At 42.1% G+C, this 25,905-nt stretch overlaps 1 protein-coding gene across 1 annotated transcript in view; it reads right to left on the minus strand.

Moving 5' to 3' along the window:
- The window catches only part of hectd2 (HECT domain containing 2), a 162,058-nt gene that overhangs the window by 86,960 nt on the left and 49,193 nt on the right, over positions 1-25,905 (minus strand). Inside the window, exons 6-13 of the mRNA XM_055163099.1 lie at positions 25,102-25,166; positions 24,215-24,260; positions 16,404-16,513; positions 15,619-15,767; positions 14,387-14,510; positions 13,308-13,404; positions 11,128-11,235; positions 7,696-7,828 (exon numbers count right to left, since the gene is read on the minus strand). Of these exons, the coding sequence (XP_055019074.1) occupies positions 7,696-7,828; positions 11,128-11,235; positions 13,308-13,404; positions 14,387-14,510; positions 15,619-15,767; positions 16,404-16,513; positions 24,215-24,260; positions 25,102-25,166 (832 nt within the window). The remainder of the gene's footprint in view (positions 1-7,695; positions 7,829-11,127; positions 11,236-13,307; positions 13,405-14,386; positions 14,511-15,618; positions 15,768-16,403; positions 16,514-24,214; positions 24,261-25,101; positions 25,167-25,905) is intronic.

Here is a 25,905-nt window from a genome sequence, read left to right on the forward strand (position 1 = left end):
TAATAATAAAGAGTTACTCAAACATGTGTGAATAAAACAAAACAACTCCAGGTCAGTTTTTGAGGAGGCAACAACATTCTAACATGGCTTAAAGCTCACAGGAGTCAATGAGTGCGTATACATGCACATCAGTATCCTGGTTATTAGCCATATCCCGGTTCTGTCAGTATTCGGGTTACTGCGTTTACATGCGCACTGAGAAACCGGGACACTCATATCCCTGTGTACATGATCAACTGTAGTATCCTGGTTTCTTGACATAATCTTACAAATGCGCAAGCACAAAAATTAACTTAAATCAAATTAATAAACCAGGAAGAATACAAACCGTGAGCTCCTTTAGCGTAAGAAGCACCAGCGGTACGGAGCTACGAGATCTCCCACAATCCACTGCACACATCAAACCCAACAGATTCTTCATTAAAATCTTCTGATAAATAAACTCAACTTTACAACATCTAAACCAGAACCACTGTAGATCCACATCAGCAGGTTTGATCATATAATTCAGCTTTGACACATTTGTTTACGTTTTACAGAAATGAAACTTAAGACCCCATGGCTAATTATCATCATCACCGATAAAATCAGTTCGCTCCTTGTTCCGCTGATGCGATCAGCTTCTGTCAGACAAAAAGACACGACTCAGTGGATTATGTGTGTTTTCTTTGTGACAGAGGAGGTGCTAATGATGGTGAGTGTGTTCTGTGTGTATATCGTAGGAGATACTTCATGTTTTAGCTTTTCAGTGATCATACGTGTGCAGGTTTAGCACAGCTTTTTATTCTACAGTCATTTCACTCATGTATGGTCACCTTATTTAATGCTGGTCACTTTATTTATGTCGCTACTGTTGCGGTGAAATGACTGGAAAGTGTTTGTCTTTTGGACGCATGCGCACTCCACTTTATGTTGCAGTATCCCGGTTACTATCAGAATAAACCAGCTACAGTATCCCGGTTTCTCAATAACTGGGATACTGTAACCGGGATACTGAAACCGGGTTACTGCGTATACATGCACCATGAAGAAACCGGGATACTCAAAAAACCCGATCATAACCGGGACACTGATGTGCATGTATACCACTCACTGCCTAATGCTACACGGTGGAACATTCTAGGCAAAGCAACATCTCCACAGGGACAACCAGGTGATCAGTTTTCTGCCAAAAAAGTGATATATGTGCATCTTTAACTCTTAGCACAGTTGTTTTTATCTTCATGTCTAAAGGGTTTTATTGTCAGAGAATCAGGAAAGGTGAGTTAGCATGCTAGTTGTAACATTAAACCCCACCCTGGCCTGTGAAAGTTGTGAAAAGCCATTATAAATTACAAAATTGTGGTGAATTGTGGTGACGCTCAGAATACAAACCATTAAAAATGAACTCGTTTTGCTTGTCACATTTTTTAAGATGGTAAAAATCAGGTACAGCTACTTTAAGTGGTCACCTAACTCACTTCAGTCTGCTCCAGTTTCACCTGCTTTAAAAGTAGGTCAACAGTCTGCCTGGCACCACACCAAGTCCCAGTGTTCCTGGCTGCTTCTCCTGCCTGTGTCGTGCGTTAGCCTGGTCCTGTGACGTGCCGCATTCTATGGAACGTCGGTAGTCGATAAATCTGATTCAGTTCTGCCGACATCAGTTGTAAATATGTTCCATTGCAACAGTTGGGGAAAGTATGGATGCCCGAGAAAGTTTAACATCTAACTGACTCCGACTGCTCCGAGCTAGCCCAACTTTGTGTTTCAGAACCCCGATTTGATTGGCCGTTCCACTGCACTTTCTCAAGGTGGAGGTCGGTTTCCCAGAGTCCAGAGCACAATAGAATGCACCATTAGCCTGCTCCTGGTGTTAACCTCGGGTGACCAGATGTTCTTATTTTCCCGGGACAGTCCCAGTTTTGAGCCCTGTGTCCCCTGTCCCAGCAGATTTACACAAAACCACTGATTTGTCCCAGTTTTATACAAGAAATGTCCCAGATGTCCCTATTTTTGACCAATCTGATCCCTGTCAACAGTAAAGAGAGGCATAAATTGTAAATTGTTTTGGTAAAATACAGAAAAGCTGCTTGAAAATGACCAAAACACAAAGAAGATGTGACTAAACTGACTCGCGTGTTAGTCATGAATGGGCCGAGTGCAGAGTAATTTTCCTTAATTACGCACTCGTTTCACAATTTTATTATTACCAACCATCATAAACAGGGGGTGTCCCAGTTTTTGATTCAGAAAATCTGGTCCCTGTGTGTGCCTGGTCCCTGTGTGTGCCTGGTCCTGTGTGTGCCTGGTCCTGTGTGTGCCTGGTCCCTGTGTGTGCCTGGTCCTTGTGTGAACCTGGTCCCTGTGTGCACCTGGCCCCTGTGTGAACCTGGTCCCTGTGTGCACCTGGCCCCTGTGTGTACCTGGTCCCTGTGTGTGCCTGGTCCTTGTGTGAACCTGGTCCTTCTGTGAGCCTGGTCCCTGTGTGAGCCTGGTCCTTTTGTGAGCCTGGTCCCTGTGTGTGCCTGGTCCTTGTGTGAACCTGGTCCTTTTGTGAGCCTAGTCCTGTGTGTGCTGGGTCCCTGTGTGAGCCTAGACCCTGTGTGAACCTGGTCCCTGTGTGCGCCTGGTCCTTGTGTGAACCTGGTCCTTCTGTGAGCCTGGTCCCTGTGTGAGCCTGGTCCTGTGTGAGCCTGGTCCCTGTGTGAGTCTGGTCCTGTGTGAGCCTGGTCCCTGTGTGAGTCTGGTCCCTGTGTGCGCCTGGTCCTTGTGTGAACCTGGTCCCTGTGTGAGCCTGGTCCCTGTGTGAGCCTGGTCCCTGTGTGCACCCAGTCCTTGTGTGAGCCTGGTCCTTGTGTGAACCTGGTCCCTGTGTGTGCCTGGTCCCTGTGTGAGCCTGGTCCCTGTGTGCCCCTGGCGCGTGTGTGATCTTGGTCCTTGTGTGAGCCTGGTCCCTGTGTGAGCCTGGTCCCTGTGTGAGCCTGGTCCCTGTGTGTGTTTGGTCCTGTGTGAGCCTGGTCGCTGTGTGAGCCCGGTCCCTGTGTGTGCCCCTGGCCCGTGTGCGCGGTGCAGAGGGGATTTCCCTGCTCTGATGAGGGGAACACAGCTCTCTTTCAGGCTGCTCCGGGCACACGTCCCCTGGCCCCAAAAACACAGACTGAGGCGGAAATATGGAGAGGCGATGGAAAGAGGGAGCCAACACATGATGCACACACAGAGCCAGAACGAGGTCACTTTAATACAGGATCGTTTACACACTGGTGGACGCAGTACAAAACTCGAGCCCCAACTCTAACCAAAACCCATCTGACAGCTCTACCTTACATTTATCCAATTACAGGTGGTTTTACTGCTCAAAAATACCTCGAAAAACAAACATTCTGACTGTGAGCTGGGTCGCCTCTCCACAGATCTGACCTGTCATTGGCCTGGTTTGGTCTCAATGATGATAGAAAGGTTTAATGCCATACTGTGAAACATTCCAGACAAAACTTCTTCTTCTTTATGGAGAAAAGCATTTGACAGACCCACCAGAAAAGTTGCACAATGCACCTTTAAATCATGTTACAATGTTGTTGTCTCATCACAAACAAACCTGGAGTTGTGTTTTGTTTCATTCACATGTTTGTTTATTATTAGTCTGTCTACATCGCCAAAGCTCAAAATGCTCTGTTCCACCTTGTGATGTCATGAAGTGGTAGTTTTCATGTTCACAGCTCCTTTTACCTTCAGTTCAGTAGAGATCAGCAATTCCAGGGCTGAAATTTTCCAATGAAAAGTGGTGTTTGGAGTTTAAAAACACAGTCGAGCACTTCCTGTATTACCACATGACATCACAAGGTGGAACAGAGTGTTTTCTGTTTGAGAAAGAACTCTAAGTAACTCTAAACTCTGAACTCTAAATAGAACCGCAAGTGACAATGATTGACCCTCGCTCGTACCTATGCTGCACAAACGCCATGCCACGCACTGCACATGCGCACCCTGACCTTAACCTAACCCTACCATTTTTCACCATTTTTGTATGTTTTTTAAATTTTTTATCCAAGATGCCTGACTTCCGGTTTGTAAAAAGATGTGGTCTCAATAGAATTTTTTATTCCTATTGCCATGAAGCATCTGACAACTTTTTGGCTTGTTGTTGTGGCAACACAATGTGAGATGGAGTGAGGGCATCATTAACGTTTTTGACTGAGACCATGCCACAAATGTGTGCACCAAATTTTGCATATCTACAAAAAATAAAATGTTCTCATTCCATACCAATTGTCTAGGGGTGATATTGCACCCATTTTTGTACTTTCTTCATCTGTGCAGGGTCAGGGTGTCCGCCCACAATTCAAATCTGAGTGAAATCAGCAAAAGTGTATGTGATTTGTCAATTTTACAAATAGAATAACATGGAAAGTTTATGTGATCGCTATGGCGACACCATAAAAAATATGATATGGGTGTCATTGACTTTTTGGATCTATATGGTAAAATGGAATTTTCTGTAAAATTTCCAACATTTTTGAAAAACTAATATTTTTTTCCCCTCATATTAAATTTGATTTCACATATACACATTCAGCAGTTTTAGGGCAGAGAGTTTAACAACTGTTTCACATTTCACGGAAATCGGAGTTCGTCTGAGGAAATGGGAGCAATTTGTAAATATCCCAAATCTCAAAAATTGTATGCATTTTTTGTCACTTCACTACTCAAAGACAATAAGATGTGTGTCAAAAAAACTGTTCAGGTGAACATCCTAGGAGGAGTGCATAAAAGTATGAAGTTTACAAAAAATGCTTAGTCATGCTTATCAAACTTTAATCCAATATTGCTGCCCCCTGGTGGAGCACACTGCGTTGGTGTAATTCTATTTTTTCTTTGTCTTGTCATGATCTACTTCTGTGTCAAATTTCATGATTCTACGTGCACATTTTATGCCGTCATTCATATATCCTAATGTCATGTTTGGGGGCGCTGACGAGCCATTTTATTTATTTTCAGAAGATGGAGATAGCCACATGTGTTTGGATACGTTTTTGATGAGGAAACAACATTCTAACGTAGATGAGAAAATCGCGTAACTTGGGCCCTTTAGGAGCCTCCAGAGTGCACAGTATCCAATTCTCTGTCCTCATATCACTCTCTTTCCAACCATAACCTCATGTTTTGACAGCAATAAAAGCTGTGTTTTATCGTTATTGGACATCGCGTGCATATCTTCAACAGCGAGAGGAGCAGGTGAAGAGGCTAGCTAGCGTTAGCATGTCTTGTGCCTGATCTGCGTCAGAAGAGTTTCCAAAGACAACACTTAAGTCTGGCCTCTGTTCTTGCTGTCCTCAAAGCACCCGCTAACACCGCTCCAGAGCTCATCAAAACCGACTTTATTCCTGATCCTCCCAGAAGCTCCTACTGGACGCACTGGTTTTCTACATGAGCCGGATTGAGTTTCCATTAAACAGGAGTTATCTGCAAGGTCAAGGGTCAAAGCACTGGCAAAAATACTCAAGGAAAACAGTTAAGGTTTTCTGGTCGTGTCTGTTGCTAAATGAGTGGATTTTCAGCTCTTTTATGAGATCTGAAAATAAAAAGATGGTTTATTTCTATGACTTATATTTTAAAGAGACTCAATGTGAGATTCTCATGTTCAATTCCATAAACATGACCTATAAGTGACCGACATTTTTGTATATTAGGCTACGTACAGACTGCAGCCTGAAGTGACCCAAATCTGATTTTTTGGCCCCTATGTTCCTGTATCTGATCTTTTAATGACAGTCTGAACCACACAGATTTGTTTTTTTTTTCAAATGCGATCCAGGCCACTTCGATATGTGCTCCTAAAACCGACACATAGGGCTGGGCGATATGGATCAAAAAATATATCTCGATATATTTTGTTATATCTCGATATATACGATATATATCTCGATATATGTTCAAGAAAAAAAAAAAAACTAAAATTGAAAACTGCAAAAACAAAATCTGCCAAATTCCACAAGGTCCTTTTTTTTTAAATTGAAGTGTCAGAGGTCGGCAGTTCATATAGGAACATTTAAGATTACAAAAACCCTAATTACATAAATAATAATTTAACTGTAAAATAAAAGAAATAAAACATATTTCCTTCTTTTCATTCATAAATAAGACAACTCAACACAAGCTCATCTTTGCATTAACTCTGTTCTCCAAACCAGAACCAGAACCATGAGCTCATTTAGCAGAAGAAGCTCAGGATGTTCCTTATTTTAATAGATCCATGTTCCTGTCCAGCAGTAAGGAGCTCTGAGGTTTAATCCCACAATCCACTTCAGATCAAACCCAATGTTTCCAAACACAATTGTACAAGTGACACTGCAGCAGATTATTCATTAAAATAATCTGCATAAATAAACTTTACATTGCTAAACTTTACAATATATAAAACATAACGACTCTAGAGTCCACATCAGCCCGTTTGAGATAATAATGTGTTTAAATACAGTTCTGCGCACGTGTTTTTTTTACATTTTACAGAAACGAAACTTAAGCGCATGGCTCATTTGCATAAACAGCACTTCTCATGCAGCTCAGCTCGTTTAGCTTCTTTTGGGCTAAAGGACGCGACTCGGTGGAATATGAGGATGTGCTGCTGATGGTTTTGTCTGTAAATGGTGGAAAAGGTTCGTGGTGCTTGAAGCTTTTCACAACTTTCGGCGTTCACGGCGATAGTGACGAGTGAAGGAGACACGAGCGAACAAAATCAGGGAGGCGGCGGCGACGAGAGAGAAGACAAACAAGGGAAGCGGCCAAATCAAAATTGAATATAAGCATTATATCGATATATACGATATGTCAGAATTCATATCGAGTTTAAAAACTATAGAGATATATTTAAAATATCGAGATATCGCCCACCCCTACCGACACATATCTGATCTTTTGACATGCGACTTCAGTCTGAACGGCCAAAGTGCATTCATCCGACCTACACGAACTTGTTTAAAGTTCCTTGATTAAGTAAATTCTATTGTGCAAATATTTGTAGTTACTTATTTACCAAAGAAATGTGCACATTATGACTTGGAAGAGTATAGACTTGTTCTATTTACAATGTTCATTTCAGTGTTCAATGTTCAGTGTTCAGTTCAGTGTTCAGTTCAGTGTTCAGTTCAATGTTCAGTTCAGTTCAGTTCAGTTCAGTTCCGTTCAAATGTTCAGTTCAGTTGTTCAGTGTTCAGTCTGCAGTCATTGCACAAATCTTTGGTATTTATTTATTAACCTTTTTAAATCATGTATTATTTTAACTTTCATGTTTGGTGTATTTGTTTTGAAAATAAAGCAAATCCCACTGATAAATTCTGAATTATTGTTCATTCCAGGCACGGCGGGGTGTGGTGGGGCAGTGGGGCGCCATAAAGCATCTGTATTTAGGGCACCCAAATGACGAGCACCGGCCCTGAGGTGAAGCTCTGGAGACACAGGTTCAGTTGTGATTTTAATACTAAAAGAGCACAGGCTGCAGTCTCTTCAAATCAAACCTATTCTGTAAACTCGACCTCTCAGAGTTTCTAACCATGACAGGTGTTTCCTTCTCATCGACCGTCTGAAGTTGTATTTGGAGTGATTTGTGCATGTTTGAGTAATCTTTAATGGCACACGCCGCTGTGACGGACTCTGACACTGACAGATCATCACAGATTCTAAGTGTAGATCAGACAAAAGCGTGTAAAGTGTGTTGTTTACCGTAGTCAGTGTGGAAGATCTGTCGCACGAGCAGCAGGAACCACTCTTTAGTCAGACCCCCCATGTCCAGCCCCGCCTCCCCCACAAACGTCACACGCAACTTCTTCTTCAGGTCGCACCTCTTCCTCGTCAACTGTGACGGACACAGAGAAAGACAGAGAGAGAGGAAGAGAGAAGGGACAGAGAGAAAGAGAGTGAGGGAGAAAGGATAGAGAGACAGGAGAGAGAGAGAGAGAGAGAAGAGAGAGAGAGAGAGAGGAAGAGAAAGAGAGGGGAGAGAGAAAGAGAGAGAGAGAGAGAGAAAGGGGGAGAGAAAGTGGGGGGAGAAAAAAAAGAGAGACAGGAGAGAAAGGGAGAGAGAAAAAGAGGGAGGAGAGGAGAGGGGGGGGCAGGAGAGGGAGTGAGAGAAAGACAGAGAGGACAGAGAGAGAACAGAGAGAGAGAAAGGGGGAGAAAGGGGAAAGAGGGAGAGAAAGTGGGGGAGGATAGAGACAGGAGAGAGAGGGAGAGAGAAGAGAGAGGGAGAGAAAGAGAGGAGAGAGAGGGGGAAGACAGGAGAGGGAGTGAAAGAAAGACAGAGAGGGGAGAGAGAGAGGACAGAGAGAAAGAGAGTGGGGGAGGGGAGAGAGAGCGAGAGAGTGAGACAGAGAAAGGGGAAAGAGAAAGAGAGAGAAAGGGAGGAGAGGAGAGAGGGAGGCAGAGAGGGGAGAAAGAGAGGACAGAGAGAGAACAGAGAGAAAGAGTGAGACAGAGAAATGGGGGAGAAAGGGGAAAGAGAAAGAGAGAGAGAAAGTGTGTGGGGGAGAGGATAGAGAGACAGGAAAGAGAGGAGAGAGAGAGAGAGAGAGAGAGGAGAGAGAGAGAGGGAGACAGGAGAGGGAGCAAGAGAAAGACAGAGAGGGGAGAGAGAGAGGACAGAGAGAAAGAGAGTGGGGGAGGGGAGATAGAGAGTGAGACAGAGAAACGGGGGAGAAAGGGGAAAGAGAAAGAGGGAGAGGAAGTGGGGGGGAAGGATAGAGAGACAGGAGAGAGAGGGAGAGAGAGTGAGAGAAAGAGAGGGAGGAGAGGAGAGAGAGGGAGAGGGAGACAGGAGAGGGAGGGAGAGAAAAAGGGGGTGAGGGTTTATAAATAGTTTAAACAGAGAGAAAGATTGGAAGATGGGGGTAGAGAGTGGGGAGAGAGGGGACGGGGAAGACAGAGAAAGAGAGGGAGAGAACGAGAGAGTGAGAGAGAGGAGAGTGAGAGAGAGGAGAGTGAGAGTAAACAGTTTATAGATGCATGGGATAATGTAAAGCAAAAGTAAATACAGATGTTGTAGAAATACATGGACAGTAAACAATATGACTAATATACAAATATGTGCAGTACACAAGAGTGGGGTGATGCAGTAGTTGGTAGAGGAAGTACTAGACATGGTACTATATGTAACACGTATTTTTTATGATGAAACAACACCAGATATTTGTCTCACTGTTTCAAATCTGACTTTCAAAGCTGCAGCAAAGTCCACACAAATAGATGGAGAAAAAAAATGTCTTCATCACCAAAAAAGAAAGAAATTGCACCAAGTCGCTCGTGTCTTGTTCAATCCCTACTAACCAATAGGCGAGTTTCATTGTTGACAAAAGCGCACGTTGCATGCTGGGAATTATTTTGGTCGGCGGCAATAAACACTAATTCAACATGACGGACGGAGCGAGAAAGCACGTAAAGGGTATTGATCCCTGGTTATTTATCCACTCTAACAGCAGAGGACCCAAGACCATTTGACCAGAAATTGGTCATAAGCATCGATGGACGACCAAATCACCCTTTTCAACCCCGACAAAAGGTGGAACCAAACCAAATTTCTGGTCAGAATCACCAACTACCTGGACAAATATTCACTTTGGCGATATCCACAATGACTTGGTGGAAACTCCTGGGCCATTCACAGCAGAAAAGATGAAAACCTCCAAGAATCTCGATGTGTTGTTGAACTTGTTGGAGTCCACGGTTTGTTAGGATCTTCTACGTTTGCTCTGTGAATGTTTGAAAGTCGTTTAATTCACCGTTAGAGGTTTCTTTTCACTCAGAATACGAAAAAGACATTTTCCTTCTTCCGTGCTTCTATTTGTGCATCCGATAATGCAGCAGGAATTTACCATTATCGGGGATAAATACGCGAGGTTACGCACTGTGTTTGACCACTATCGTGTTTCTTGCCTCCGACCAAAATATTTCCCAGCATGCAACGCGGGCTTTTAATAACAATGACGTCAGCTGAAACTCGCCTATTGATTTTACACTGAACAATCATCACCCCTTTCTCTGTACCTGCTGTAGTGAGCCTCTTCATTTTGGTCTTAAATGTTTGTATTAAAGGGCCCATCTCATGCAAAATCATCTTTTCAGAGTTTTCTACCTTCTAAGAGTGATGTGTGGGCCTTGTATATGTCGCCAAAGTGTTTTTTAGATTGATTCTGTGTTTTTTTTTTAAACAAATTGCAGTGAATTTCTGTCACCCTCCCACGTGACAACGAACTAAAGCTGCTTCAACGATGACGCGGCACATACACCTATGACACGTTTGATGTAGCAGAAAGCACTTAGCACCCGCCCCCCTCCCCCACTCCACCTCCTCCGCCTCACCTCCACCCGCATCGTCTGACAATTCCCACATGAACACCTAAACAAAAGCGACAGCATAAGCTCATTGTTCTACACTGATAATAAGTTGATCTACTAGAGTTTATTATTACTTTACCAATCAGTAATGTTCAGCTGATGTGGACGCGGTGCTTGAGCTTCGTGCTCCTCAAAGTCCTCGTCCGATTCCAGGTCCAACACATGCGGCTGAACGCGCTGTATCTCCATGATGAATAAAAGTTTATTCCTACCACTATCAGGGTGCACGTCTGTCTCCCCCTCCCTCCCTGAGATGGGAGGAGGAAGGGCGGCTCACTCGTCGCCTACGTCACGTTTGGAGGGCGGAGCCTGTGCTTTCTCAGGACGGGCGGGGGGAGGAGCAATAGTCGGCCTTTCATAGTTCCTGGTCTGTGACTGTCTCCAAGAAATCAGTAAGATTTCAGAACTATTGCGTAATAGATGTTCCAAAACCCAAACTGTGCTTGTTTATGTGCAGAAGATATAATGTGAAAAGAGTTATTTTGCATGAGATGGACCTTTAACCTGCTCTACATGATCCTGGGTTTTTTAATTGCTATTCCTCGGCTCCAAATTCGCTCCTATAACTGCACCATGAGCTTCATTTGACTGGAGCTGAACGCTGTGGGTACCACCACACTCACTAAGTTGGAACTAAGTTGAAGAAATGGACTAACTCAGTTCTTCGTGGTCAGCGTGTGTTCAGAATAAAGTCTAACAGAGCTTCAGACAGAGCAGTGCCTACAGTTAGCATCAGTTTGAACAGTAAGTGTCCCACAGACTGACCTCTTCCAGGGAGTCACTGAGGAGCTGAGCCCGTCTCACTTTGATGTTGAGGAAGAGCAGGTTCATGTCCACCCTCTGTCTGCGGGACACTTTACTCACCAGACTTTGCTGAAACACAAACACACAACACACACAACACACAAGTATAAATAATTATTCTGAATATGCAGTCTTAGTTTATCACCATCTTTATATTTCCATTCAGATGTAAAAGGAAAAATTGAGTTCTGTCAGCTGGACAAAAGATGGACTTAGGGCTTAGGGAATGTGCAATTACAAACAGAACCCAAGAGTGTGAAGGGCCCGTACAGAGACTTAAAGGGCCCTGATGGTGGATTACTCAGGCTTATTGTTGGTCTCTTGTTTATTTGTGTTCAGTGGTGGATGTTTCTGTTTGGGCTTATGTTGCTGTGATGTCTTTTCATTCTGTTAAAGTAGTGAGCCTCTGTCCCGAGACACACACTCACAAGTGGTGAAATGTTTTCACTCAAACAATGTCCAGTGACAGAATCGACCTGGACAGAGGGATTACACACACACTTCCATCATGTAAGGAGTTCAGTTAGGTTGGTTTTGAAGCTTTCAATGAACTGGTCCCCACAATACATCTCAGACCCCATCTAGATTAGGTCCGAGGTCCAGCTCATGGGGCCTAAGACGAGACTTAAAACCAGTGGAGACAGGGTCCAAACTCTGGACAGCATTGCCGTCCCACGTCTGAACAGCCCCCCACAGTGGAGAGTTTTAAGTCTCGTTTTAAGACGCACTTTTACTCTGTGGTTTTACTACGGCGCTAGTTGTGTGGTCTTTTGTGTCTTTGTACCTATTTATTTATTTATTTATTTTGTATTTATTTATTGTTTTTATCTATTTTTATATATATTTTTGTACTGCCTTTATTTATTTGATTTAATTATTTTTGTTAATTCATTTTATTATTATTCTTTTATCTATTTCTTTTTGCTTGGAACATAACTGTGCTGACTTTTTACAGTTAAATGTTTTACACTGCAGTGTGAAGTGCTTTGGAAATGGTCTTGTTTATAAAATGTGCTACAAAAATAAAGGATTGGATTGGATAAAAAGTCTTGCACTTGTAATGTGCTTTACAGGCTCATCAAAACCTTTCAAAGTGCTTCACTGTGTCATGCTTCATTCACTCCACACTCTGTGGTGGTAAACTTCTATAGCCACAGCTGCCCTTGGACTGACTGACTGAAGCAAGGCTGCCATCAGCCTCTCCGACCACCATCATCATCCACACACACACCACTTCAATAGGCTCTAGGGATGAGCATCCGATTCGACTCTTTCCTTGTGCACTGATGTGGTTCAGCTTCTGTCAGACTAAAGACACGAGTCAGTGGAATATGAGTGTTCTCTCTGTGACAGAGGGATGATGATGATGATGGTGAGTCTGTTCTGTGTGTGTGTCGCCTTGGAGATGGTTCATGTTTTCAGAGAGCAGACCTGTGCAGGTTTAGAGCAGTTCTTTATTTAATATTATTTCACTCACTTTAAACACACTCACTGAGTGGAACACTGTCTCCAAGGAGCCAGAGCCCAAACGTGGGACTGTGAGGCACAACTCCAGTGTTTGTGTCAGACGCAGCCTCATGTCTTTACGCTACACACAGCAACCTACATGCAGTTTGCGATTAAAAATGAATGTGATCGACGAAATTCTTAATAATCAATTATCAATTGCCCATCCCTAGTAGGCTCTATTCACACTTACATCACAAACCAGGAAGACATTTGGAAAGATGCGAACTTCCGGCGGGCTCTGTTTTGCTGTAGTAAATCTGACAAAATCTAGGCAGTTTTCTTCATCTCCATGTCATTATAGTGTTCCGTTATGTTCGGCTAATCAACAATTCCAACCAAACCTCAGTTTTCATCATTCCCCCACTGACACCCAACTCCGAGTGCACTGGGTACATGCGATTAGAAAAGATGACACCAGCAGTCTTGATTTTACCACTGATCACATTTACTTCAGTGGGTTTGATCACAGTCGGTCGGTGAGCCCAATGTCGGGAACTACACTGGAAGTTGTTATCACGTGTTTCCAAACGTCTTCCTGGTTTGTGACGTGAGCGTGAACAGAGCCTGTTGTTCACTCCTCTAACCACTGAGTCTCTGTCGCTCCTGTGGAACTATAAAGTAGAGCGCCTCACCCTGGCCTGGCTGATCATCTGCTGCTCCGAGTCCTTCTGGATGATGGCCTTCTTCACCACAGTGGACAGGATGAAGGGAAACTGACAGAAGGAGAACCTGTGGAGAGACATACAGTAAATAAGTATACTAATAATACTGTGAAAAATATAAGTATGAAGCAGCGAAACAGCGCCCGATCTCCTGAAACGATGTGTAATAGTGGTCATATGTCCACAGTGTCCTCTCTGCAGCGTCTGGTCTGAAATGGTCCATGATTTCACACATTCACAGTTCGGTTGGATTATATTAGGCTGAGCGCTTGCATCTGGTTTATCGTCTGGTTTTGCCACAAACAGCCTGAGTTAAATTAACACAGATCCCTGAAAGCTCCGGAAACATTCTTCATAAACAAAAGAAATCTGGCTCATATTTTTCCCAAATAAATATTCGTTTAGAAATGTTCAGAAGTCAAGGAAAATTCTGTACTGGTGGAGAAGGAGCTGCTGGTTCTGCCCTGACAAATATTATGACATGTTTTGGATTAAGTTTGAAAATTTAAGCAAACAATAAAATTAAAATTGTTCAAAATATTATGAAATGCGTAGGGAAATTGTGCAAATTTGAATTGCTTCTATGAATTATAGGACTAAGCATAATACAAAATTATTTAAAGATTAGCTAAAATATAATGAAATTTGAAATAATTTTACAGTTTAATTACAAAGTTGCAAATTTCATCTAACACACAAAATTTTATAAAATTGTTTCTTACATAAATTATAGGACTAAATATAATAATAAAAAAAAAAAAAAAAAAGGTAAAATAGGTAAAGGTAAAATAAAATTTGAAATAATTTTGGACCAACATAAATAGGTAAAAAATTGTTCCTTACATAAATTTGAAAAATAATCCCAAATAATTTAACATTTTCATTAAGAAAGAAATACACTAGATATAATTATAAATTTCTTGCAAAGAAATAAAACACAATAAAAAATGTTTTCGCTTTTTTCAAAACAAATAGTGCAGATTATTGTATAAAGTGTCAGGTGGGTTTTCTGGTTATTAGCGTGAGAAAAACAGCGTGTGCTTTTTGACCTGTTGGAGTTGCCGTAGCTCTGCCACGTCCTGTACTCCTCCATGAAGTCGATGTGCTCCAGGGTGATGTTGTAGAAGTCGGTGAAAGGCATGATGGGAGGAGACGAGACGCTGTTCGCCGCATCTGAGGAAGAAGAGAACCAGCCGTCATTAAAACTGCACTAGGGAACTTTTCTGGTAGAGAGTACATCACAGACCTGTCTATGTGGAGATGCTTTCTTTACCTTAAATGTAAAGAAAGGCATTAAACTGATCATCTCTGACTAGTACATGACAAGCTGCAGGTTAGATCTGTGAAGAGGCGAGTCTGCTCACTATAAGAGTACATGTTTTCTAAGATATTTTTTAGCACTAAAACACCCTGTACTTCAAAAATACATTTTCATTGTTTATCTCCATGGATACACCTCATCAGAAAAGTTACGTAATTCACCTTTAAGTAACTCCTTTTATCATACATTGTTTTCAAGTGTGCCCAATCAGGCAGATCGGTGCAGCGTTGGCAGTGATGCAGGTCGCTGTATGGGACCGCAAAGCTCTTGATTTACCGTCAATCTCTGTTCCTCCCCTCACCTATGGTCAATTCAGTTCAGACAAACAAGTTTGCGGGTACAAGTAGCTAAAATGAGTTTCCTCTGCAGGGTGGCTGGGCGCTCCCTTATAGATAGGATAAGGAGCTCTGAGTATAGCCACTGCTCCTCCTCTTCGAAAGGAGCAGCTGAGGTGGCTCGGGCATCTGTTCCGGATGCCTCCTGGACGCCTTCCTGGAGAGGTATTCTGAGCATGTTCCACCGCGATGAGGCTCCGGGGAAGACCACGGACACGCTTGAGGGACTATGTCTCTGGGCTGGCCTGGGAACACCTCGGGATCCCCCTGGAGGAGCTGGAGGAAATGTTCATGGAGCGGGAAGTCTGGGCCTCCCTGTTCCGACTGCTGCTTCAGGGACCCGGCCACAGATAAACAGGAAGAAAATGGATGGATGTCTTCAAGTGTTTTTTGTAACATATTTTAAGCGTTAAAGGAACTCCCCAGTGTCTCCATGAGGTCTTGTGTAAAAGCTGCTGACCCTGTACTTTAGACTCTACAAACATGTTCTGCATGTGACTCTTGGATTATTTTAGCAGCTAAAATGTCAGTCTTCAGATAAACTGTATTGTAATCATTCTGTTGTCTAAGTAAAAGCTAAAGTCTCCATAATCCTGTACTCGGGTCCAGTCAGTGTGGTACTCACTGAAGAGGGCCAGGACTTTGGTGGCCGATGGGACCCACCACGAGCACTTGGCCAGAGGAGGCAGCTCGTCAGGTTCAGCCGGAAACAGTCGCGTGGAGATGAACTGCAGGAGGCGCTCTACCAGCTGTTTGAACCTGCGCGCCGACAGCCTGCGTGCACACACACAGACACAACACTTAAAAAGCACATATTACACTATTTTCTGATCTATGTTCTAATGTCTGAATGAAACAAAACACAACTCTAGGTATGTTTTGCACAGTGTGTCTCCTTTAAGTCGAAACTACTGTGGAAAGTGCAGTATTATTAATAGGCAGAGTCAAAACAAGTCCACCTCCAAACTGGAAAATGTACACAATGTTGACGTTAGTTTAGATTTAAGAAATGGCCCACAATAGCTCTTTATTTGTGTCTCCGCGGTGACGGGAGCTCTCTGGACACGGCCTGAGCTGCTCCTGCTTCAGTCAAAACAAAGACGACGAAGGAAAACAATCCAACGCCCCAGAAACAGCTGTGAACTCACACCTCAACCAGGACTGAACCAGAACTGAACCAGGACTGAACCAGGACTGAACCAAACAAGGACTAAACCAGGACTGAACCAGGGCTAAACTAGGACTGAACCAGGACTGAACCAGGACTAAAGCAGATCTAAACCAGAACTAAACCAGGACTAAAGCAGGATTAAACCTGGACTGAACTGGGACTAAATAAATACTAAAACAGGATTAAAGGACATTTGAACATGCAACTTAGGTAGAGCCTAAAAGTCAAAGGTCACGTACTTCTTGAGCCAGTGAACCAGGAAGTGGTGGTCGGCCTCAGAGAGGGCGGCGATCTGGCGCAGCAGGTGAGCGTAGATGACGTACGTGCTGGTGCTGGAGTACTGAGGGTTCTGCACACAAACAGGAGAGACAAAAAGGGAGGATCAACAAGAGGTTCAAGGAGCTGGAGCTGCTCCTTTTCACGTAATGAAGTAAAATGTCTCCTCCCAGTACAGATATATTGTAAAAAAAAAAAAAACTCTTTTGAGTTTAAAATAAGTCCGCCCTGTGCTGTCTGTATCTAATTATAAAGCATTTTACACAAGAGCATCATAAACAGTATATAGACGTAGGACATCACCCACGGTGTTCGGCTTTAGTCAAATGAAGCTCACTGAGGTTGGCAGTTATAGGGGCAAATTTGGAGATGAGTTCGTATGGGTTCTGCTGCCAAAAGTAACTCTGACAAAATCTGAGAAAAATGAGAAAATGGCCCACTTTTCTTCATCTTGATAGATATTACTGTATTCCTTCTTTTTTCCTTTAATAAATTATAAAATAAAATCCAAAATTCAATTGAACAAAAGTTTATTTGGTCGAATATGTTTCGCAGCTTGACAAACTGAAGTTCTCCTTTTACTAGTCGTAGGGAGTATTATCTGTTCCATAAGGGTGAGTTGCTGTACAGTTGTAGGGAGTATTATCTGTTCCATTAGGGTGAGTTGCTGTACAGTTGTAGGGAGTATTATCTGGTCCATAAAGGTGAGTTGTTGTACAGTTGTAGGGAGTATTAGCTGTTACATAAGGGCAATTTGTTGTACAGTTGTAGGGAGTATTATCTGTTACATAAGGGTGAGTTGTTGTACAGTTGTAGGGAGTATTATCTGTCTCTCTATAGTCTGGTGTCTCGTGGATGAGCAGGACGTAAATAATCATGGAAATACAGAAACAAAAACATGAAAGTGTGTCCAAACTTGGGACTTGGTAGTGTCCACGGAAACAAAGCAAGTACAGACGATGTAAAATGTAATGGACTGCACAGGCCCAGTGTGTAATAATGTTATTGTAGTTTGCTCATAGAGTCTGAGGCAGCAGATTCTCCGTGTGTGAGTGTGTGTGAGTGTGTGTGTGTGTGTGTGTGTGAGTCATGATTAGCCACAGCTCTATAACAGTGTATGTGTATAGTGGAAACGTCTGCTCACTGCTCTCATCTGCAAAGAAAGACCAGACATAATCCCACTTTTCCATCAGTCCAGTGTTTCTGTGTGTCATACTTTTAAAGCGGGCGTTTTGTGCTGAATAATACAGACCCACTCATATTTTTTCAAGTTTAGAAGCCAGAGGAGCCGATGACCTCTGCTGATGTATCTGCAGGTTAATATGTACAGCTGAATATAAGAGCAGCTTATCCAATTAAAATGCAGTACAAGAATTTAAGAGTTACAAGAATTAAGAATTACAGTTGTAGGGAGTATTATCTGTTACATAAGGGTGACTTGTTGTTCAATTGTAGGGAGTATTATCTGTTCCATAAGGGTGACTTGTTGTACAGTTGTAGGGAGTATTATCTGTTCCATAAGGGTGACATGTTGTACAGTTGTAGGGAGTATTATCTGTTCCATAAGGGTGACATGTTGTACAGTTGTAGGGAGTATTATCTGTTATATAAGGGTGACCATTTGTTCAGTTGTAGGGAGTATTATCTGTTCCATAAGGGTGACTTGTTGTATAGTTGTAGGGAGTATTATTTGTTACACAAGGGTGACATGTTGTACAGTTGTAGGGAGTATTATCCAAGCTTATCCGTACAAACTCATCCACAGCTTTATCTGACTATAAACTGTGTAGGGAGCAGTGTAGTCACATTACCTTCTGTAGACTAAAATATTCAGATAAATCTTTATGCAGATGTTTTCCGTGTATATTTAGGCTGCTCTTTGGGCCAAACAAAATATCGGCCTCTGCTGGAGATTTAAGAACAGTAGCCCATCTGCTAAGAAGCTCAAATATCGACCTGATGTATCGGCTAACTATCTCTACTACATAATTCTTTTGACACTTTTAATCATTCTATGTTATTGTTAAAGTGTTTACACTTTTAAAATAGTTGTACTTTGTTTCATTCACACATTTTTAAGTAATCGTGTGTTTTATTCTGAACAGACTTTTCAACTCCCTAAGAAATCACAGAGGTCACTGAAGGCAGCACAAACAAACTGCAGTTGCCAAAAGATTTTGGACCAGTAGATAATGTTATTTAAGGAGACACATTGTGCTTGTGTGTGTTCTACAGGGGTGTAGTGGGTGTGGTACGCACTTCTGCTGACATGAAATATGAAAAAAATAACAAATATAAAATAGCTACAAGTTCAATGTCAAACCAAAGCTACTGGTAATGATGAAAACAACCTGCACATCTGCATCTGTTGCAGGTCTTATAGTGACCTGTGATGTGACCGGACCAGGACTGAACCAGGACTGAACCAGGACTGAACCAGGACTGAACCAGGACTGGACCAGGACTGAACCAGGACTGAACCAGGACTGAACCAGAACTGAACCAGGACTGAGTGTCTGGACGGGCTCGGAGGTGGGCCTGTGTAGACCGTCGGGTGATCACAGCGAAAGGATCAGTGCAGAGCTCAGCGTCCCACAGGTCTAAACACAGCCGATCACGCTTTGCAGACACCTGATTTAATCCTGGTTTAGGCCTGGTTTAGACCCAGTTTAGTCCTGGTTTAGAGCTACTTTAGTTCTGGTTTAGTCTTGGTTTAGGGCTAGTTTAGTCTTGGTTTAGAGCTACTTTAGTCCTGGTTTAGAGCTAGTTTAGTTCTGGTTTAGTCCTGGTTTAGAGCTACTTTAGTCCTGATTTAGTCCTGGTTTAGACCTGGTTTAGAGCTACTTTAGTTCTGGTTTAGTCCTGGTTTAGAGCTAGTTTAGACTTGGTTTAGACCCAGTTTAGTCCTGGTTTAGAGCTACTTTAGTCCTGATTTAGTCCTGGTTTAGAGCTAGTTTAGTTCTGGTTTAGTCTTGGTTTAGAGCTAGTTTAGTCCTGGTTTAATCTTGGTTTAGAGCTAGTTTAGACCTGGTTTAGTCCTGGTTTAGACCTGGTTTAGACCTGGTTTAGACCTGGTTTAGACCTGGTTTAGACCTGGTTTAGTCCTGGTTTAGAGCTTGTTTAGACCTGGTTTAGTCCTGGTTTAGACCTGGTTTAGACCTGGTTTAGACCTGGTTTAGTCCTGGTTTAGTCCTGGTTTAGACCTGGTTTAGACCTGGTTTAGTCCTGGTTTAGTTTTTAGTCCTGGTTTAGACCTGGTTTAGAGACCTGGTTTAGACCTGGTTTAGTCCTGGTTTAGTCCTGGTTTAGTCCTGGTTTAGACCTGGTTTAGTCCTGGTTTTAGTCCTGGTTTAGACCTGGTTTAGTCCTGGTTTAGTCCTGGTTTAGACCTGGTTTAGTCCTGGTTTAGTCCTGGTTTAGACCTGGTTTAGTCCTGGTTTTAGACCTGGTTTAGACCTGGTTTAGTCCTGGTTTAGTCCTGGTTTAGACCTGGTTTAGTCCTGGTTTAGACCTGGTTTAGTCCTGGTTTAGTCCTGGTTTAGACCTGGTTTAGACCTGGTTTAGTCCTGGTTTAGACCTGGTTTAGTCCTGGTTTAGACCTGGTTTAGACCTGGTTTAGACCTGGTTTAGTCCTGGTTTAGTCCTGGTTTAGACCTGGTTTAGTCCTGGTTTAGACCTGGTTTTAGTCCTGGTTTAGTCCTGGTTTAGTCCTGGTTTAGTCCTGGTTTAGACCTGGTTTAGACCTGGTTTAGTCCTGGTTTAGACCTGGTCCTGGTTTAGACCTGGTTTAGTCCTGGTTTAGACCTGGTTTAGTCCTGGTTTAGTCCTGGTTTAGACCTGGTTTAGACCTGGTTTAGTCCTGGTTTAGTCCTGGTTTAGTCCTGGTTTAGTCCTGGTTTAGACCTGGTTTAGTCCTGGTTTAGACCTGGTTTAGACCTGGTTTAGACCTGGTTTAGACCTGGTTTAGAGCTAGTTTATTCCTGGTTCAGTAATGGTTCATGTGTTGTACATCATGAAAACAAAGCGCCTCATGCTGTGGGCTCCTCCTGTGGATATCTGCACATCACACTAGAGCAGAGCTTTTTTATATTTGTACTAAAGTGTAACCAATGTCAAATCCCACGTGTATCACTGATGAACGTGATTCAACTACAATGCAGCAGGCAAAAAGGAGAAATCGAGAGGGCAATCATCAATGCGGCGTCTTGAAAATAAGTGATTAAACATTGCTTAGACAAACACAAATCACTCCAAGTACAACTCTGAGACGGTCAACGAGGAGGAAACAACTATTACATGATTACAAGGTCGGAAAAGTTGATTTTGCAGAATAGCTCTGATTTAAACGACCATGTAGACAGTTTAGTACAAAAAGCAAAAAAGCGGGTTTAGTGTTTAGTTCCACTTTAAGTTTTCGAGATCCACCTAAAACCTCAGAGCAGCCGCGTCACCATCAGACAGGAAACCAGCGCCACTGCCATCCAGCATGACTTCACCCTCTCTCCGTGTGTGTGTGTGTGTGTGTGTGTGTGCACGTGACGAGTGTGCACGTGACGGGTGTGCACGTGAGGAGTGTGCACGTGTCTCCGGGGACCATATGTGCGCGTCTATGGAGCGTGGAACCGCAGCGAAACTACTGTGCAGTCCGGACTGGATCCAGGTCTAATTCCCAGAACCTTATATGGGAATGAGCGGGAAGAGAGCAGAGGAGACATTATGTTCACATCAAGGCCTGGGTTAGGACTTGGTTTAGGATTAGTCCACATCTGATTTAGGACCTGGATTTGGATCTGGTTTAGATGCGGTTAAGGATAAGTTTAGAGCTGCTTCAGTCAGTGGTTTAGACTTGGTTTAGACCTGGTTCAGTACTTGGTTTAGGATTCATTTAGACTGGTTTTGGATCTTGTTTAATACTAATTTAGACTTGGTTTAGACCTGGAGTAGACCTGGTTTAGTACTTGGTTTAGGGTTGGTTTGGACTTGGAGTAGACCTGGATTAGACTTGCTTTAGACCTGGTTTAGTACTTGGTTTAGACCTGAACTAGACCTGCTCTAGCCTTGGTTTTGACCTACAGTAGACCTGGTTTAGACTTGGTTTCGACCTGGAGTAGACCAGGTTTAGACTTGGTTTAGACCTGGTTAAGATTGGTTTAGACTTGGTATATACTTGGCTTAGACCTGGAGTAGACCTGGTTTAGACTTGGTTTAGACCTGGAGTAGACCTGGTTTAGACTTGGTTTAGACCTGGAGTAGACCTGGTTTAGACTTGGTTTAGACCTGGAGTAGACCTGGTTTAGACTTGGTTTAGACCTGGAGTAGACCTGGTTTAGACTTGGCTTAGACCTGGAGTAGACCTAGTTTAGTACTTGGTTTAGATTTGGTTTAGACCTTGTGTAGACCTGGTTTAGTATTTGGTTTAGACCTGGAGTAGACCTCTTTTAGTTCTTGGTTTAGATTTGGTTTAGACCTGAAGTAGACCTGGTTTAGACATGATTTAGACCTGGAGTAGAACTGATTTAGACTTGGTTAAGACCTGGAGTAGACCTAGTTTAGTACTTGGTTTAGACTTTTTTTAGACCTGGGAGTATACCTGGTTTAGTACTTGGTTTAGACTTGCTTTAGACTTGGTTTAGACCTGGACTAGACCTAGTTTAGACTTGGTTTAGACCTGGACTAGACCTAGTTTAGACTTGGTTTAGACCTGGAGTAGACCTAGTTTAGTACTTGGTTTAGACTTGGTTAAGACCTGGAGTAGACCTAGTTTAGTACTTGGTTTAGACTTGGTTAAGACCTGGAGTAGACCTAGTTTAGTACTTGGTTTAGACTTTTTTTAGACCTGGGAGTATACCTGGTTTAGTACCTGGTTTAGTACTTGGTTTAGACTTGCTTTAGACCTGGTTTAGACCTGGTTTAGACCTGGTTTAGACTTGGTTTAGACTTGATTTAGACCTGGTTCAGTACTTGCTGATTAGATTAGTTTAGACCGGCTTTTGGACCTTGTTTAATACTAGTTTAGACCTGGACTAGACCTGGTTTAGTCATGATTGAGGTGTTAAATAAAAACAGACTGGAGTTGTGTTTTGTTGGTTTGAGTCACCCTTTGTTATGAGTCTGTTTACATCTCCAAAGCTCAAAATGCTCTGTTCCACCTTGTGATGTCATGAAGAACTGTAATAATATAAATGATTTTAGTGAAGGTCTATGGAATTTAAAAACATTCACACATGTACTTGTTTGTTCCTGGTTTGAGCCCAGTTTAGTCTCGGTGTAGGACTGGATTAGTGCTCTTCTAGTCCTGATTTAGTCCTAATTTAATCCACATTTTGGCAACCTTGATCACCTCTTCTGAAATGCCCTTGCTCTTTCTGGCTCATTCACACCGTCTTTACTTTCTCGGCGCACAAAACTTGAAAACCTCCGGACTGAATGAATGGTGCGATGGAGAGAGGGAGCGATGGAGTGAAGGAGAGATTGAGAGGAGGGATGGAGGAGGGGAGCAGGCAGAGCTGGAGCAGTGGAGAGGTGGTGGCAGCTGCCCCAGTGGAAAAAGTCTGGTGTGTTCCATGAGGAGGTTAACCTACATTCTGCTAATGCATAAACTCAGCCACTGCCTTAAACCACACACTGTTTTCTCATCAGAAGGAGCTTGTTGATCTGATATGTTCATGTTATTTGGGGTTTTTAATTTCATTTTATTCATATTTAAGTAATCCGACACATCCTTCACGCTCTCACTCAAAACAAACAGTTTCACCTGATGATGTCATGAAGTGCTGCCCCCATACTCCAAAAAACTCCAGTGTTTCTGAAACAACCCTCTCTAGACTCTGATTATTTCACAGTTCAAATTGTTTATATTAAAGGTGACTCAATGTGACGTAACTTTCTAACTGGGGTCATTCATCTGCCTGTGTCATGGAGATTTTATTGCTTTAACTGAAATATTCCACAGTATGGCATTAAACTTTAATCCAAATCTATTTACAAAGAGACAAAGAGGTAAGTTACAGATCAGATCTTAGGCGAGATGTTTTCAGTATATTTATAGCACTAAAAACACCAATTGATAAAATAACATTAACATCTCAGTGGAGACAAGAATTTTTATTATGGAGAAAGAATTATTATTATTATTATTCTTTGCATTTTCCCAATAAACCTTCACATCACTAACATCTCTACTTGTCGAGGTCTTGTCTTTTTTTGTCACCACCACAGACTGTATAAAGAAGTGGACGAAGTGAGTGTGACGTCGGCTCCAGTCAAATGAAGCTCATCGAGGCTTGCGGTTATAGGAGAAATTTGGAGCATAGTTCCACATTAGGAAAAGGAATCAATTTACAGATAAAACAGAAAAATTCAAACAGCAGGATCATGAAGAGTAGGTTAATAAGAATATTTTAAGACCAAAATGAGGAGCCTGACACTTCTTTTCAATACGATGTGAATAGACCTTTTTCTCAACAGCCGGAAGTGTCCCGCTGTAGGGTTGCGGAACTTCCAAAGAAAACCATGGAATTGCCACAACCCTATGGTGCGGCACTTGCAGCTGTTGTGAAAAAGGTCTACTGGAGCTGGAGTCGATGGAGCCAGGAGCGCGTCCATGCTCACTTCCTTTTTAGAGTACTGCAGCTAGTGACTAAGCTATGACCATTTATATACACTCAATACAATCTCTGCTCAATGATAAAGCAGAGACTCATGATTAGATCCAGTGAGGCTGAAAAGTTGAAAGCTGAAGGTTGATTTGTGGATTAGTTGAGTGAGAACTTACCTGAACCAGGATGAAGTAAGCCCGAAGATCGTCTTTCGTCCGAGGCCTAAGACACAACACAGTACAGAATATTCATTTTATTTTACATTCTTTTTTTTTTCCTTTGTAGTAAGTGTTTATTTAAAGGTCCTATATTACACAAAATAGATTCTTTTAGCTTTTAGCCATGTTATAATGTTGTTACCTCCTCAAAAACAGATCTGGAGCTGTGTTTTGTTTCATTCACACATGTTTGAGTAAGTCTTTATTATTAGTCTGACTACATCTCTCAAGCTTAAAATGCTCTGTTTGACCTATACCTTTTACCTTTTTAGAGTTTCCAGGAAAAAAAATGTAAACAGCTATATCCATTAGATTTAGAATTTTAAATACCCTAGAATTTCTCACATTGAATATTTTATCTCTTAAAAAGATGTTCGAATTATTTTTATTCTGAAATTGTAAGTATAGTTTTTCAATATGTTTCAAATTCAAAATAAAAACTTTTGAAATATTCAGCACATATATTTTCAAGTCCTCAAATTCAGTAGTCAAAATTCAGAGTGTAAAATTCAGTTTTATCAGAAGTTTTATTTTTCAGAGACTTTTTTCACGAGTCACGTGACTTGAATATAGTGAGCTGCGAGTCTGAATCTCTCTGTGAATGAGTGCACTGTAGGGGGCGCTAAAGAGTGTAGTGAATGAGGGGTTAGGGACTAGTGTAGACAACTGGACATAGCTTTAGTTGTTTGGGTTAAGTCTTGTCAAAGCATTTAAGAGGAAAAAATAGCATACTCAATTTTGTTTGTCTCCACAAAATATCATAATAAATATCGTACAGTGAGATGTTTATCGTGAAAATATCGTGCTGAGAGATCTGGATATCGTTACATCCGGAGTAAACTCACCCTTTCCACTCCCGCAGCAGACTGTTGATGATCCCCTTCAGCACTGACTTCTGGATGTCCTGAGGCTGACACATCACACAGAAAAAACATGCACAGAATTATCGAACAATGACTATGGATGCAACAATAACCAAAATATCATGATATCGTATCGTCCAAAGTATCTCAATAATATCATGGGCCCTCACAATATATCAAATTACAAGTTTCTTTGCTTAAATTCATATTTATTGTCCAGCATCAACTAACAAAAAGATAACTACACAGATCCTTTGCTTTGTTTCAGTCCAATCTGCTGAAATGAAATGTGAAGCATTTTTAAATCTAAAGTATTAAATAAAGCTGGAAATAATACTTCAAAGGCAAGTTGAAACACCTAAACTCCAAACCACAATGTTTCAAACAACCTGAGGCTGAACACAGTCAAAAAGCATGTACTGAAAAATGGAACACCCTGGAGGACTAAAGGGACGTGTTATTCAGGGGGTTTGCCCAGGGGAAATTCCTGCAATGTTGACGTGAAAGGCAACACTCTGTGTCTTCTCTTCTGTTTGTACACTACCGATCAAAAGTTTGGGGTCACTTAGAAATGTCCTTATTTTTGAAATAAAAACCCAGTTTTTTTCAATAAAGATAACTTTAAACTAATCAGAAATACACTATTCCTTACTAATGTGGTAGATGATTATTCTAGTTGCAAATGTCTGGTTTTTGATGCAATATCTACAGAGGTGTATAGAGGCCCATTTCAAGCAACTGTCCCTCCAGTGTTCTAATGGTACAATGTGCTTGTTCATGTTGTGT

This window comes from Boleophthalmus pectinirostris, unplaced genomic scaffold (assembly GCF_026225935.1).
Source record: "Boleophthalmus pectinirostris isolate CB_2022bp ecotype Guang Dong unplaced genomic scaffold, ASM2622593v1 HiC_scaffold_5, whole genome shotgun sequence".
In the NCBI taxonomy this organism is placed as follows: domain Eukaryota; kingdom Metazoa; phylum Chordata; class Actinopteri; order Gobiiformes; family Gobiidae; genus Boleophthalmus; species Boleophthalmus pectinirostris.